Source organism: Suncus etruscus, chromosome 14, assembly GCF_024139225.1.
Source record: "Suncus etruscus isolate mSunEtr1 chromosome 14, mSunEtr1.pri.cur, whole genome shotgun sequence".
In the NCBI taxonomy this organism is placed as follows: domain Eukaryota; kingdom Metazoa; phylum Chordata; class Mammalia; order Eulipotyphla; family Soricidae; genus Suncus; species Suncus etruscus.
Genome location: NC_064861.1, coordinates 78765486 through 78779535, shown reverse-complemented (window position 1 = coordinate 78779535; position 14050 = coordinate 78765486). Strand labels below are relative to the sequence as shown.

At 44.7% G+C, this 14050-nt stretch overlaps 2 protein-coding genes across 2 annotated transcripts in view; one reads left to right on the top strand and one right to left on the bottom strand.

The window, feature by feature from the left end:
* SLC7A9 (solute carrier family 7 member 9) overlaps positions 1 to 1081 on the top strand; it is a 29712-nt gene extending 28631 nt beyond the window's left edge. Inside the window, exon 12 of the mRNA XM_049786620.1 lies at positions 1017 to 1081. Within this exon, the coding sequence (XP_049642577.1) occupies positions 1017 to 1081 (65 nt within the window). The remainder of the gene's footprint in view (positions 1 to 1016) is intronic.
* A 4206-nt stretch (positions 1082 to 5287) lies between these two features.
* Positions 5288 to 14050, bottom strand: part of TDRD12 (tudor domain containing 12) — an 84580-nt gene continuing 75817 nt past the window's right edge. The window contains 12 exon segments of the mRNA XM_049787445.1: positions 5288 to 5423; positions 5975 to 6041; positions 6179 to 6211; positions 6214 to 6252; positions 6254 to 6280; positions 6282 to 6317; positions 6319 to 6337; positions 7118 to 7231; positions 7314 to 7374; positions 8558 to 8667; positions 11612 to 11709; positions 11711 to 11788. Of these exon segments, the coding sequence (XP_049643402.1) occupies positions 5332 to 5423; positions 5975 to 6041; positions 6179 to 6211; positions 6214 to 6252; positions 6254 to 6280; positions 6282 to 6317; positions 6319 to 6337; positions 7118 to 7231; positions 7314 to 7374; positions 8558 to 8667; positions 11612 to 11709; positions 11711 to 11788 (774 nt within the window). The 3' untranslated portion in view covers positions 5288 to 5331.

Below are 14050 nucleotides of genomic sequence, written 5' to 3'. Positions count from 1 at the left end.
TCCAACGGATACCCCACATGTGGTACAATCACTATAGGAAACTACTTCCATACAGCCTTCAAAGGCACCTGAATGTCCTCAGCAGACTCAGGGATCACAGGCCTTTTCCTGCTCTCTCCCTCCTAGACATGAGCTTCTAGAAGGTAGAGATGAGGCAGCAAACCCCTGAAGCCTGGATCTGTCCTACAGCCACAATATATTCAGTGAACAAAGTTTGTCCAATCAGACATTACAACCAATTCCCCAGGTACCCTTATGTGGGTTTTCTTCAGCTACAGTTTAGGGACAATCTACAAGGCACAAAAGAGCAAAGTGCATCTGGAGGTGGGTGAGGTGGATGTTGCCTGCTGTGAGAAGAGATTCTGCTCCATAACCTCTAACAATGACACCAAGGACAAAACTCGACTTCATCACTTCCACCAAGGACTCTTCTCAGGGTTAGCTCTCTTCCTTCCCCAGCTAAATCCTCAGCTGGGGCACCTCCACAGGCAGTGGGGAAAAAAAAAATCAACCGAAAGGGATAGTCCCACATTTCTACTTTTTTTTTGGGGGGGGCCACACCCGTTTGACGCTCAGGGGTTACTCCTGGCTATGCACTCAGAAATCGCCCCTGGCTTGCCCACATTTCTACTTAAGACATGTCATTTCTTTCCTTTATGGCAGATTCTCCATCTTGGAGATGTGCCTGCATCTCAACCCCAGTTGAGTACTGTTGACTTCTTCCTGGATATCTCTCTCCCCTCCTTCTCTCCTCCCTCTCTCCCTCCTTATATTCATTTCTCTAAACTTATTTTGCTTCACTCAAGAAATACACCCAATTATATCCCTTTCTCCTATGAACCAGTGGCAATCAGACTCCGTTGCAGTTCCTGATGCTTTAATGGGAACGAGTCCCTCCCTAAAGCACTATGGCTCACTGATTGGTCCCAGAGGGCCAGGGGCATCCTGGGACCAATCAGGAACGTTCCTTTGATTGGCTTCCTCCTGACTGCATTTCTGGGTATCTTCTGTTTTAGGACCCCTCACCATGCATCTCCAGATGCTCATGGAAGTGGTGCCACCAGAGGATGACCCCAAGTGACCAGCTCATGCCCTAGCGCCACGTTCAAGCTATGACTTTATTTTTGTAAGAGTATTTGTGGTTACTCCTGATGTTTTTGTGAAGAAAAAAAATTGGATCCAGACATTCACTGCTATCTTCAGATACTCTGGGCTTGGAAGGGGATCCAGACTGGAGAGGTGACGTGGACAGTTGTGACAGTGCCACCTCATGGGAGGATGGACAATGAGCTGTGGGGCACCTCTTTCCACAAAGGCGGATTCCTTAAAATAACTCGCCGGCAAGATGGATTGAATTTAAAATGGGTGAAACTTTTGCTTTGAAATAGATTTTTAAAATACTAAGTACAAATGTTCTACCCCTTATGCACCTCCCCAGGTACTGCCACCCCTACATTTCATTAGATGCAGGTGGCAGATCTAGCCTGGGCCAGACCACAGGCCCCACTGCCAAGCTGACGATGGCTGGCCCAGTACCCCAGGAGCCTTGCCATGGTCTTCCTGGACACTCTGTAGGCAAAGCAGAAATGTGAACAGACTCGTTTTTCATTTGGTCTTTAGGGAAACTACATCGGACAATGCCAAAAGTAACATTTCTGTGAAAACTGATTTTATTCCAGCAAAAGACATTTGTACCTGGGTAAACTATGTGGGTGATTTTAGGAAGATAGAAAGAACAACAAGACACTATTATTTTCATTTCAGAAGTTTTCTCAAACCATAGAATTAGTACAGATTAACAGAAAACAAAACAAAACAAAACCCAGCAACAGTTTACATTTCACAAGACCGAGTCTACAGAGCTTCAAACACTAGTTGAAAAAGCTGGTCTTGGGGCCGGGCGGTGGCGCTAAAGGTAAGGTGCCTGCCTTGCCTGCACTAGCCTTGGACGGACCGCGGTTCGATCCCCCGGCGTCCCATATGGTCCCCCAAGCCAGGAGCAACTTCTGAGCGCATAGCCAGGAGTAACCCCTGAGCGTTACCGGGTGTGGCCCAAAAACCAAAAAAAAAAAGAAAAAGCTGGTCTAGGGCAGGAGCAGTGGCGCAAGTGGTAGGGCATTTGCCTTACACATGCTAACCTAGGACAGACTGTGGTTCTATCCCCAGTGTTCCATATAATCACCAAGCCAGGGGCGATTTCTGAGTACATAGCCAGGAGTAACCTCTGAGCGTTCACTGGGTGTGACCCCAAACCCCAAACCCACCCCCCCCCCCCAAAAAAAAAACTGGTCTAGAGTTCACAAGCAGCTTGCCATCCGTCTCCTATCAGCCTCACTCGCCTGCTCTGCAGAGTGCAGAATTCCTCAGGTTCTACAGTGCGGAGGCCAACAGGTGCCCAGGAAACCAGAGCTGTAGGCATCCCAGTGTGGGAGCTCAGGCCTCCTGCTACCCAGAAACTAGAACTGTAGAAACACACCCCCAGAGGGCAGGGGAGGTATGCAAAGGCAGCAGGACTTGATTTCCTCAGAGCTCATCCAGGTCGCTGAAGGACAAAGCCCAACCTCCACCTTCCTGATCCGTAGGGAGTCTTAGCAGCAGCCAAGACCCCTTTGCTCCTGGCTGTTGTCCAGGCCAGACCCCAGCTTGGCCCCACAAAGATTCCAAGGCAATGAACCTGTGAGCAGAACTTAGACACTAAAAAGTGAGGCATGGTGCAGCCGAGTATTTACTGTCTTATTGACAAACGAAGGGACAGTCATAGTGGGGCTCTCACCTGCTTACAAGGAAAGCTGGTTATTGAGCTGCCCTCTTGCTGGAGGGGTGCCTGTGGCTGGGAGAAGAGAGGCAGATGCACACCCATCTGTTCCTGGTATCCCTTATCGCCCCCTGAGCACCACCAGGAATGATCCCTGAGTACAGAGCCAGGAGTAAGCCATGAGCACTTCTTTTTTTTTTTTTTTTTTTTGGCCACACCAAAGGTTGGGTTTTGTCCTTCAGTGACCTGGATGAGCTCTGAGGAAATCAAGTCCTGCTGCCTTTGCATACCTCCCCTGCCCTCTGGGGGTGTGTTTCTCAGATGCCCTGAGAGCCAGGCTGAGGCAGGTATGTTACTCCGAGGTTCCCACCTCCAGTCTCACAGCCTCAGCCCAGGCTAGTAAAGGAATCATGAATGTTTGCAAAGTCATGGCCACAGCCTCGTGTTTTGTTTGTTTGTTTTTTTGGGGTCACACCCGGCAGTGCTCAAGGGTTACTCCTGGTTCTATGCTCAGAAATCGCTCCTGGCAGACTCGAGGAAACATATGAGATGCTGGGATTCGAAACACCATCCTTCTACATGCAAGACAAATGCCCTACCTCCATGTTATCTCTCTGGCCCCACAGCATGGTGTTCTGAGGGTTCCCTCAATGTACCTCACAGAGCCTCTTTGACTTTCATTAATAGTAACTCTTCCCCCCAACTCCCTGCCATGTGCCCAGACCTCTCCGCTAGGCCAATCTTCACAGGCTGTGCTCTTCCTCTACAAAGCAGGGGTCTGACTGGAAGGCTGTCTTGAGACAGTCCATTCTTTTTTTTTTTTTTGGGTTTTTTTTTTGTTTTTTTTTTGGGCCACACCTGGCGGTGCTCAGGGGTTGCTCCTGGCTGTCTGCTCAGAAATAGCTCCTGGCAGGCACGGGGGACCATATGGGACACCAGGATTCGAACCAACCACCTTAGGTCCTGGATCGGCTGCTTGCAAGGCAAACACCGCTGTGCTATCTCTCGGGGCCCGACAGTCCATTCTTGCCCAAAGAATTGCTCTCCATAAGAAGTAAACTTAAGGGTGGGGTTGTGGCTTAGTATAAGACTGCACAGTATATAAGTTTGCAAGAATGAGGGTCCAATTTCTACCCCCAGAACCACATATGCCCCCTCAAAGGAAAAAGGGAGAACTGTAGCTATCAGTATCTTAAGAATCCTTAAAAGTATTTTTTTGTTTGTTTGTTTTTCGGTTATACCTGGCTGTGCTGAGGGATTACTCCTGGCTCTGTGCTCAGAAATCGCTCCTGGGAGGCTCAAGGGACCATGTGGGATGCCGGGATTCGAACCACCATCCTTCTGCATGCAAGACAAACGCTTTGCCTCCATGCTATCTCTCCAGCCCCAGAATACTTAAAAGTACTAACACACATCTACATTGAATCCCAACTAACTTGGGGCTGGAGAGAGAGTACAGTGGGTAGGGTGCTTGCCTTGCACATGGTCAAACTTGGGCTTGGTTCCTGGTATCCCTTATCGCCCCCTGAGCACCACCAGGAATGATCCCTGAGTACAGAGCCAGGAGTAAGCCATGAGCACTTTTTTTTTTTTTTTGGCCACACCCAGTGGTGCTCAGGGTTTACTCCTAGCTATCTACTCAGAAATAGCTCCTGGTAGGCACAGGGGACTATATGGGGCGCCGGGATTTGAACCAACCGCCTTTGGTCCTGGATTGGCTGTTTGCAAGGCAAACACTGCTGTGCTATCTCAAAAAAAGGAAGTTCTGAGTACCTATAAGACAGAAATCCCAACTGATGGGTACAGAGCTAGAGTTCTGGCATGTAGCAGCCCAGTTCTAATGAGAAACTAAGGAACACAATGGACTCCAGCCAGTATAACTCATTGCCAGATCTCCGAGCGGATCTACACTGTGAGAGGTCGTAGGCAGGCCTGGCTAGCATCGTCTCTGTGCCTTGGGAACCCTTCCCCCATTCCTTGGTCAGTTAAAGCCCCTCTGAAAGTGAGGCATCTCTCACCATTAACATTCCAATACCCCACATGACTCAGGCAGTCTGTCTTTTTTTTTTTTTTTTTTTTTTTTTTTTTTTTTTTTTTTTTTGTTTTTGGGTCACACCCAGCAGTGCTCAGGGGTTACTCCTGGCTGTCTGCTCAGAAATAGCTCCAGGCAGGCACGGGGGACCATATGGGACACCGGGATTTGAACCAACCACCTTTGGTCCTGGATCGGCTGCTTGCAAGGCAAACGCCTCTGTGCTATCTCTCCGGCCCCAGGCAGTCTTTCTAGTAAAAAGGTTGGGCGACTAGCTGGAGCAATAGTACAGATGGCTGAGCATTCTGTCTTGCATGTGGCAGACCCAGGATTGGTCCCCAGCACCACATGTGTTCCCTTGAGTCTGCCAGGAGTGATCTCTGAGCACAGAGCTAGGAGTAAGCTGTGAACATAGTTGGGTATGGCCCCAAAACAAAAACAAAACAAAAAAGAAAAGGTTGTGCGAGGACTTCTGGATCATGTGTCCTGTCACGGTAGCATCATCATTCCATGCAGTCTCCAGCCCCCGTCAGGACTCTGGTTCTCATTCACTCATACTTTCATCCTCTTCTGACGTGCTTTCACTGTCCTCAACTACCTCTGGCACTTTGAAGGACAAGGGTTTCGAATGCACGACTGTAAAATTCAGATATAAAAAAATAATACATTAACTACAGATTCCTAGACCCTCTCCTTTCCCCATGGAATTTTGGCTTTATTTTTGTGTTATCTCAGGCAAGAAATGACCAGATAGAATTTGCCTGCTTCAAGGCCTTTTTCTTTCCCTTGAAAAATACTCTGTGGCGATAAGAGAGCACATGGTAGGGGCCCTGGGAGGCAGACTCCTGGCACTGCTGGCTGTGAGGGCCGGCAGCCCACAATAACCCCAAGGTCTGAACAGTTATCCTGTATTTGGGATCCTGGCAATGTACTGCTGGCCTAGCTGCCAACCATCATGAGAAGAGGCCTAAGGAGACCCCTTCTATGCATTGTTTAGAAGGTTCAAAATAACCCTCCAAATAAACTAATACATATGATCAAAACCTGATAATCTACTCAAACCAGCACAATTAGCACCCAGAAAGGAATTCCTGAGGGTTGTACAGTAAGGACCACTTGCATGAAAGCTGTGTTTCTAAAATAAGAAGAGTGAGGTGCTAGGGAATGGATGGGGTCCATACTCTTACCCTTGGAGAAGTGGTTTTCCCTCTTCGCATTCTTCCCAGTGATCAAGTCAAAGGTCACATTAGGAATCTGTTCAACATAACAAATACACACTGAGAGAGAAAGAGAAACAGAGAGAGGAAAGAGAAGGGGAGGAGAAGAGGGAGAAAGAAAAGAGAGAGAGAATGCCCTCAGGTTAAGACAAGCATAGTTAATTTAAAACTTACCTTCTGTTTGAGTAAGCTACACCAGGATTCCCTTCATTCTCTTTCGCAAGCGTGATTACAGGCTCCTCATCTCTGAATAAGGCATTTGGAGTCATCCATTATAGATGTTGCCCTGGAGTGCCATGTCAGCCAAGTAAAAATCTGTCTTCCACCCAGGCACTTAGGGGTTTCCAAAAGAACATCAAGTGCTTTTAAAAAATGATCTCTTTTGGAGGTCAGTGCTATAAAGCAGTGGTAGGATGTCCTGTTTGGCACGAAGCTGGCCCAGGTTTGGTTCCTGGCAATCACATGTGGTGCCCTAATCAGAGTGATCCCGAGTGCAGAGACAGTAGTAAGCCCTCAGCAGAGCCAGGTGTGGTACAATCAATCTTGAGGGAGGAGGGAGAAGAAGGGGAAGGAAGGAAGAAATGCAGGAGCAGGGGTCAAGAGCCTCAGTACATCTGTGGTTGTAGAGCAGTAGTAGAGGTTTAGATCCAAACCACAAAGCCAACAATATTGAAAACACGAGATCCCAAATTCCAACAGCCAAAATTTAAAATGTACCGATGAAGGTGGGAGACTGAATCTGGGAGCCCTGATGGAGGGAAGGAAGTTGACACTGGTGGTGGGACTGATGCTAGGACATTACGTGACTGAAACTCAACTCTTAATAACTTTGTTACATCATGGTTCTTCAATACAATTAAAAACTTAAAACATGGGGCCAGAGCGATAGAACAGCAGTAGGGCGTTTGTCTTGCACGTGGCCAACCCAGGATGTTCAATTCCTGGCATCCCATATGGTCTCCTGAGCCTCCTAGGAGCAATTTCTGAGCACAGAGCCAAGAGTAACCCAAGCGCTGCCAGGTGTGACCCCCCAAAAAAAACTAAAACAAAAAAAACTTAAAATTATGTTTCACATTATAAGATCTACAGAGGTAAGATATGAGATAAACCTACCTGAAAACAACTCTATCTTGAAAGTATTTACATTTATAATCTCTCACATTTCTCAGTTTTACTTTCAGGATGACAACATCATCTTTCTGGAACCATTTGATGTGGGGGTGGAAGCTGGAAGTGGAAGCAGCAAGAGAGCGTCAGGACTGTGGTGGTGGGGGAAGCAGGGATGGCTGTCCATTCTCCAGACACTCACCTTCTTACTGGCTCTGCCGTCTTGCTCATGGGAGCACCTTTAGTGTTTTCATGTAAAGGTTCTGCATTAAAAATCAGATTTTCCTACAGGTTACTTATAGACAACCCCATGATGTGTATAGGTTTCTGCACTTTATGCAAATTTTTTTTTTTTTTTTGGTTTTTGGGCCACACCCGGCGGTGCTCAGGGGTTACTCCTGGCTGTCTGCTCAGAAATAGCTCCTGGCAGGCACGGGGGACCATATGGGACACTGGGATTCGAACCCACCACCTTTGGTCCTGGATCGGCTGCTTGCAAGGCAAATGTCACTGTGCTATCTCTCCGGGCCCACTTTATGCAATTTTTAACTGAGACACTATTTTCTCAGCACATAAATTTCATATTAATCTAAGTGTCAGTTCTAATGAATCATTAGAAAAAAATAAAATGCACGTCACTTAGTAAAGCCAGTAAGAACAGGCTTTGCCAAGTAATAAATGACAAAATCAAGGAAGTCCAGCTGTTCTTCATTAGGGGACCAGAGCATCATAATCAGTGGCCACATGTCTGGTTTCCCTGTACCACTGAGTCTGCCAGAAAGAAGTCATCCAACAGTGGGTAGCCAGGATGGGCAGGTAATCAAGGCTGAACATATCATTGTTTGGTTTTTATTTTATTGGTTCAGTGGTTCTCTGGGGTGACCAAGTAATGCTGGGGGCCAGGAATCCAACCCAAGACCTCAGGCATGCAAAGTGTGTGTAATACCACTGCAGCCACAGGCATGGGCCTAAAATAACAGTTCAGATGGAAACAGAATTTCCAGATAGACTGAAACAATAATGTTCATAACAGCTTTAATAATTATATAGTCAAGACCGGAAAGTAATATCAAGATCTATCACAGAGGTAACCGACTTAAAGAGTGCTCTTGGAGAGGGGCCTGAAGCAACAGAAGAGCACTTGCCTGGCACAGATCTTACCTGGATTTGATCCTTGGTTAAACCCTGCACCTCATATGATCCCCCAAGCCCAATAGAAATGAACCTTTAGGACAGAGCCAAGAATAGGCCCTGGGATTAAAAAACCCAAAATAAACAAATTAAATTAAAAAAAAATAGAAAGACCAAATAAACAAAAACACTTCCTGAACAACCAAAAAAATAAATGTCCTTTTCCTCTCTAAAATTCATTCAAAGGGAAAGTCTTAAGTATTAGAAAATTCCCATAAAGCAATGGTTTCAATTTAGCCATCAGATACAACTAACCAGGCTTGTGGTCCTGTATGTCCGCCCCAGAGTTAGTGGCTCCTTCTGAGTCCTTGTCTTCTGGCTGGGTGCTCTGAGGATCAGCAACATCTTCTGCTGAAGCAGGAGGCCTAGAGAGAGGAGGTATGAACTCTGAGCCTTGAGGAGATGGACAAAAACAGGCAAAGAGACATTGCCTGGCTGCAGGGCCTCCAGTGACGCACAGGGCACAAGGCTCAGCCCCTTCCCAATGGTTTTCAACAAGGGTCTTGCTGCTGGCCTGCAAGGTGAGAAGGGCTGAGGACCACTGGTCTGCTTTGGTGATGGGGGTGGCGTTGGGACAAGGTGTACATGAAAAGTATAATCAACAATATTGTAAATCACAGTACCTCAATAAAAATGGTAAAGGAGAATTATAATGACTAAATCTGTAAATTTTATCTCAATTTAAAGAAAAAAGTACATGTGGGGCTGGAGCACTAGTACAGTGAGTGGGAAAGGTTTATTGAAGGCAATAAATCTGGGTTGATCCCCAGCATCCCATGTGGTCTCCAGAGCCTGCCAGAAATGATTCCTCAGTATAGGGCCAGGAGTAACCTTAGCATAAGTGGGTGTTGCCCCAAAACAACAATAGCAACAAAAAGAATGTGTTGAGAACGAGAGTACAGTGGGGAGGATTTCTGCCTTGCATGTGGTCAACCTGGGTTTGACCTCGGCATCACATATGGTCCCCCCCAAGGCCCACCAGGCATTGGTTCTGATAACCAATGAATTCAAACCCCTTTTGGTCTAGTGGCTAAATTCTGTGAAGTAAAGGGCCTTTCCGTCTCCATTTTCTACTAGGAAGCTGCCATTTTCTCCTCATGGAAGATGTATGGTGGGGTAAACATAGATGCTGTGGCCTCCTCCCGCTCTGGGGCAGGTCAGGGGACACCCAGAGCAGCTTCCAGAGCCTCTCCGCTGCCAAGGGGCAAAGAAAATGCTGGGCAATAGCTCTTGACACAGCACAAACAGGATCCAGAGCACACCAAACACCTGCAGCAGGAAGTTGTAGGGTCTACGTGAAGTAGCTCAGAACTAGAAAATTTCTCCCATCAACAGCAAATTCAGGTAAATAAATACAGTGATGACTTTCACTCACTGGCATAATCAGAAGAACCTGGGTTTAAGGAAGTGGGGGTGCTGCATGGTTCCCTTCAGACACAGCAGCACAGGGAAGCGCCATCCTTGCCCCAGTTGGCAGAGGTGGCTGTTTCCAGTCTGTGAAAGTGCAGTTCACCAACCAGATTCACAGCATGTACATTCTTTCTGTGTGTGCTAATTGTCAATAAGGATTTAATTTTGATCTGTGAACGCTACAAGTGAACAGCTTATTTAGGAGGCTGAAGAGATGTCCAGGGCTTAAGGCACTTGCCTTGGTGGTGACTGACTCCAGTTCAATTTTCAGCACCTCATATGGTCCTGAGTCCCTCTAGGAGTGATCCCTAAGCATAGCTGGGTGTGGCCCTAGCTACTCTCCCCCAGAACAAAAGTTATTTAGGACGTGTCTTTTAATAGTCCATCTAGACTAAAGGAAAAGTGTGGGTCGATAAAACAAGATTCTCAAATTTTGGTAATTTTTGAAGCTAACTGGGTATATGAAAGCTCATTAAGCACTTTTGTTTTGTTTTGTTTTGTTTTTAGTTTTTAGTTTTTGGGCCACACCCAGCGATGCTCAGGGGTTACTCCTGGCTGTCTGCTCATAAATAGCTCCTGGCAGGCACGGGGGACCATATGGGACACCGGGATTCGAACCAACCACCTTTGGTCCTGGATCGGCTGCTTGCAAGGCAAACACCGCTGTGCTATCTCTCCGGGCCCTCATTAAGCACTTTTATCACCATTAAAAATAAATTCCTGGGGCTGGAGAGATAGCATGGAGGTACAGTGTTTGCCTCACATGCAGAAGGTCGGTGGTTTGGATCCCAGCGTCCCATATGGTTCCCTGAGCCTGCCAGGAGCGACTTCTGTGTGTAGAGCCAGGAGGAACCCCTGAGCGCTGCCAAGTGTGACCCAAAACCAAACCAAACCAAAACAAAACAAAACAACAACAACAAAATTCCTTTAACATTGGCAGTGGGGGTGAGGGAGTGTTATTTCCATACAAGAAAGAGAAGCTAAAATTGACTTATGAAAACTGGGTGCAAAAAGGGGATAAAGTGATATTCACGGAACCTCTTCATTAGCAATACTGCAAACCACTGTATCATAAAAAGAGAGATCAAGAGAGATCGCACGAGTGTATGTGTGTGTGAAAGAGAGAGGAGAGAGAAATAGAGAGAAAGGGAAAGGGGGAGAGGGGGAGAGAGAGAAAGAAAAGAAAAGAAAAGAGAGAGAGAGAAAGAAAGAAAGAAAGAAAGAAAGAAAGAAAGAAAGAAAGAAAGAAAGAAAGAAAGAAAGAAAGAAAGAAAGAAAGAAAGAAAGAAAGAAAGAAAGAAAGAAAGAAAGAAAGAAAGAAAGAAAGAAGAAAGGAAAGAACAAAAGAAAGAAAGGAAGGAAAGAAAGAGAGAGAAAGAAAGAAAGAAAGAAAGAAAGAAAGAAAGAAGAGAAGAAAGAAAGAAAGAAAGAAAGAGAAAGAGAGAGAGAGAAGAGAAAAGAAAGAAAGAAAGAAAGAAAGAAAGAAAGAAAGAAGAAAGAAAGAAAGAAAGAAAGAAAGAGAAAGAAGAAAGAAAGAAAGAAAGAAAGAAAGAAAAGAAAGAAGAAAGAAGAAAGAAAGAAAGAAAGCAAGAAAGAAAGAAAGAAAGAAAGCAAGCAAGAAAGAAAGAAAGAAAGAAAGAAAGAAAGAAAGAAAGAAAGAAAGAAAGAAAGAAAGAAAAAAGAAAGAAAGAAAGAAAGAAAAGAAAGAAAAAGAAAGAAAGAAAGAAAGAAAGAAAGATCTGTCCCATGGTGGCAGGGAAATGTGCACTGGTGAAGGGTGGTATACATTCTATGACTGAAACTCACCAAAAACAATTTTGCAACTACAGTGCTTAAATAAATAATTACATACATTAAATAATTAAATACATTAATAAAATAAAAATAAAATTCACTTACGAGATTTGGCTTAAATATTCTTCAAAGTCTGGCATTTTAGCTTCTTTGTATAATTTTCCCAATTGTTCTATTGTGTTCTCTGAATTATCAACGCCCATTTCCCATCGACAAAATTTCAGCTCGAACATTATAATCAATAATAGATGTTTTCAAGTTTGAAAGTTTTGTGATGTGCACCTGAATCAAGAAAAATAGGTGGCAGGAAGTACAGTGGACCCCCTTCACTCTCCTTGCCTCGAGCCCTGCAGTGGCCCTTGCAGAGTCCATGTCATCACTGTGGACACACCAAGTTAGATGTCAACAAATATTTAAAGCTACTTGGCAACAAGATGCTAGTAAACCCTTCTGACAATGATTTAATGACCTCTTTGCAAAATTACAATAGTTTTCAGTTTCTTCTGTTAATTTTCACACATTTTCTTTTGTTGTAACTTGTTACATTTCTTTTCAACAAATTTTCTTTTTTGTTCTTTTCTGTTGTTTTGTTGAAAATAGTTTCAACACAAATTTTCTGTTGCTGTACTGTTTATTTTTCTTTTCCCTTTATTTCTTTTCTTTTTTTTTATAAGCTTTTTTTTTTTTTTTTTTTTTTTTTTAAGTTTTTGGGTCACACCTGGCGGTGCTCAGGGGTTACTCCTGGCTGTCTGCTCAGAAATAGCTCCTGGCAGGCACGGGGGACCATGTGGGACACCGGGATTCGAACCAACCACCTTTGGTCCTGGATCGGCTGCTTGCAAGGCAAACGCCGCTGTGCTATCTCTCCGGGCTCTTCTTTTCTTTTTAATATAATTTCACTTCCACTTGCCTGGAAACAAGTGTATTATGTACTATATGGTCTTAAAATAAAGTAATATATATGTGTGTAAATATATGAATTTATAAATCTGTAGAATGGGAACCTTAAATTACAAAGACACACTCAGTTGTATCAAAACTTCCTGAAACTGTTCAATTGTTTCATTATGTGGAACCGTCTCTAGTTTTTACAGTTCTGATCTGCATTTTTGAGTGTTGCTGCGTCCTACTGAAAGTCTCGGTGGAAAGGTGACAGTCTTTGTAAATAATCACATATGCCCGGTTCTTTGTCTGTAAATGATCACATATTGCCAGGGCATACCTAAGCTTTTAGGGGAGCTCAGCCCACCAGATGTGTATCCTCAGATTTTCCTGGTGGGTAGAACTAATTTAACTCACATGGCATTCCTCAAAAGGCCCGCTGTGGATGCCTTTTTCCCCTGCGTGGATGGTTGAGGAATTTCCAAAGAGATGCCTGGCATTACATTTTTCAGCCAGTATTTGACTATCTCTCCTTTGTATATATCAGGCAAAATAATGGCCTCTATCAAATAATTTGGCTCAGAAATTTCAGCACCTAAGTTTGAGAATTCCTTTTTCTGGATAATAGCCAGCCCTAAAAGCAAAGACAATTTTTCTCTCTTTCTCAAATATGTTTTAGCAGCTGCAGTTTCTGGTAATCCAGGGCGTAACCAGAATGCAGATCTTGACTATTGACCCTCCTTTAGAAATAGGGAGACTCAGTTTTGGGGATTTGGCTCCTCCCTTTACTTAAACTCTAAAATAATAGAGTCCAGCCCAGAAAGATCAAGTTCCTAGATTTTCTACTCCCTTCTCATCCTAATTTTGCATTTAAAGTAATTTTGCAAAGAGTTACCTTGAGTTGTGACCTTCTCTTTTGTAACCTAGAATTTTTAGTCACACCCATATCTTAGGTATTGTTACTGTTGTACTATGCTTTGTGATTATAATTATTCTTTTCCTCTGGCTAATTTTACCCCTATAAATTCCCTTGCTCAAAAAAAATTAAACTTGTCGCACTCCTGCCAGAAACATGTTGACCACACATACTTTGTGTAGTTTCATTTATTTCATAATTCTCCGTATGCCGGTTCAGGCAACCCACTCTCCCTGAAGTGGATTCACTGAAATCGCATGGCGCTGTAAGACAGAAGCCGCTTAGAGCAACATATGCCCGGTGTGTTCATGGTGATGTCACCTTCCAGTCCTTATGGAGGTTTTCTTGGGATAATTGCTCTTCATCTGGTTCAGTCACCAAGATTACTGAGCACCTTCTATGTGCTGGAACCTGGACCAGGCTTCTGTACTCAGATCCCTCTCTGTGGAACTGTGGGTGTGTGGGGTGAGTGTGGTTTAGGACTCCACTGCTCCTTCTGATCCCGGCACCGTCACACTCTGCCTCCATCCCTAAAGCTCTTCAGTTCAGACATTCACTCTATTAGTGTTGAATCTTAATTATGATGCTGATAAGTTGTTTAGAGGAATATAGTTCAAAGGAACAATTTCACTGAAAACTACTTTCTTAAAATATAAGCCTTGATATCCTAACAGGGGTTTGGATACTGACTGTGGGAGAAGGCCAGGGTTTCCGGCACATGTGAATGGAAGGGAGGGTGCCTCAGC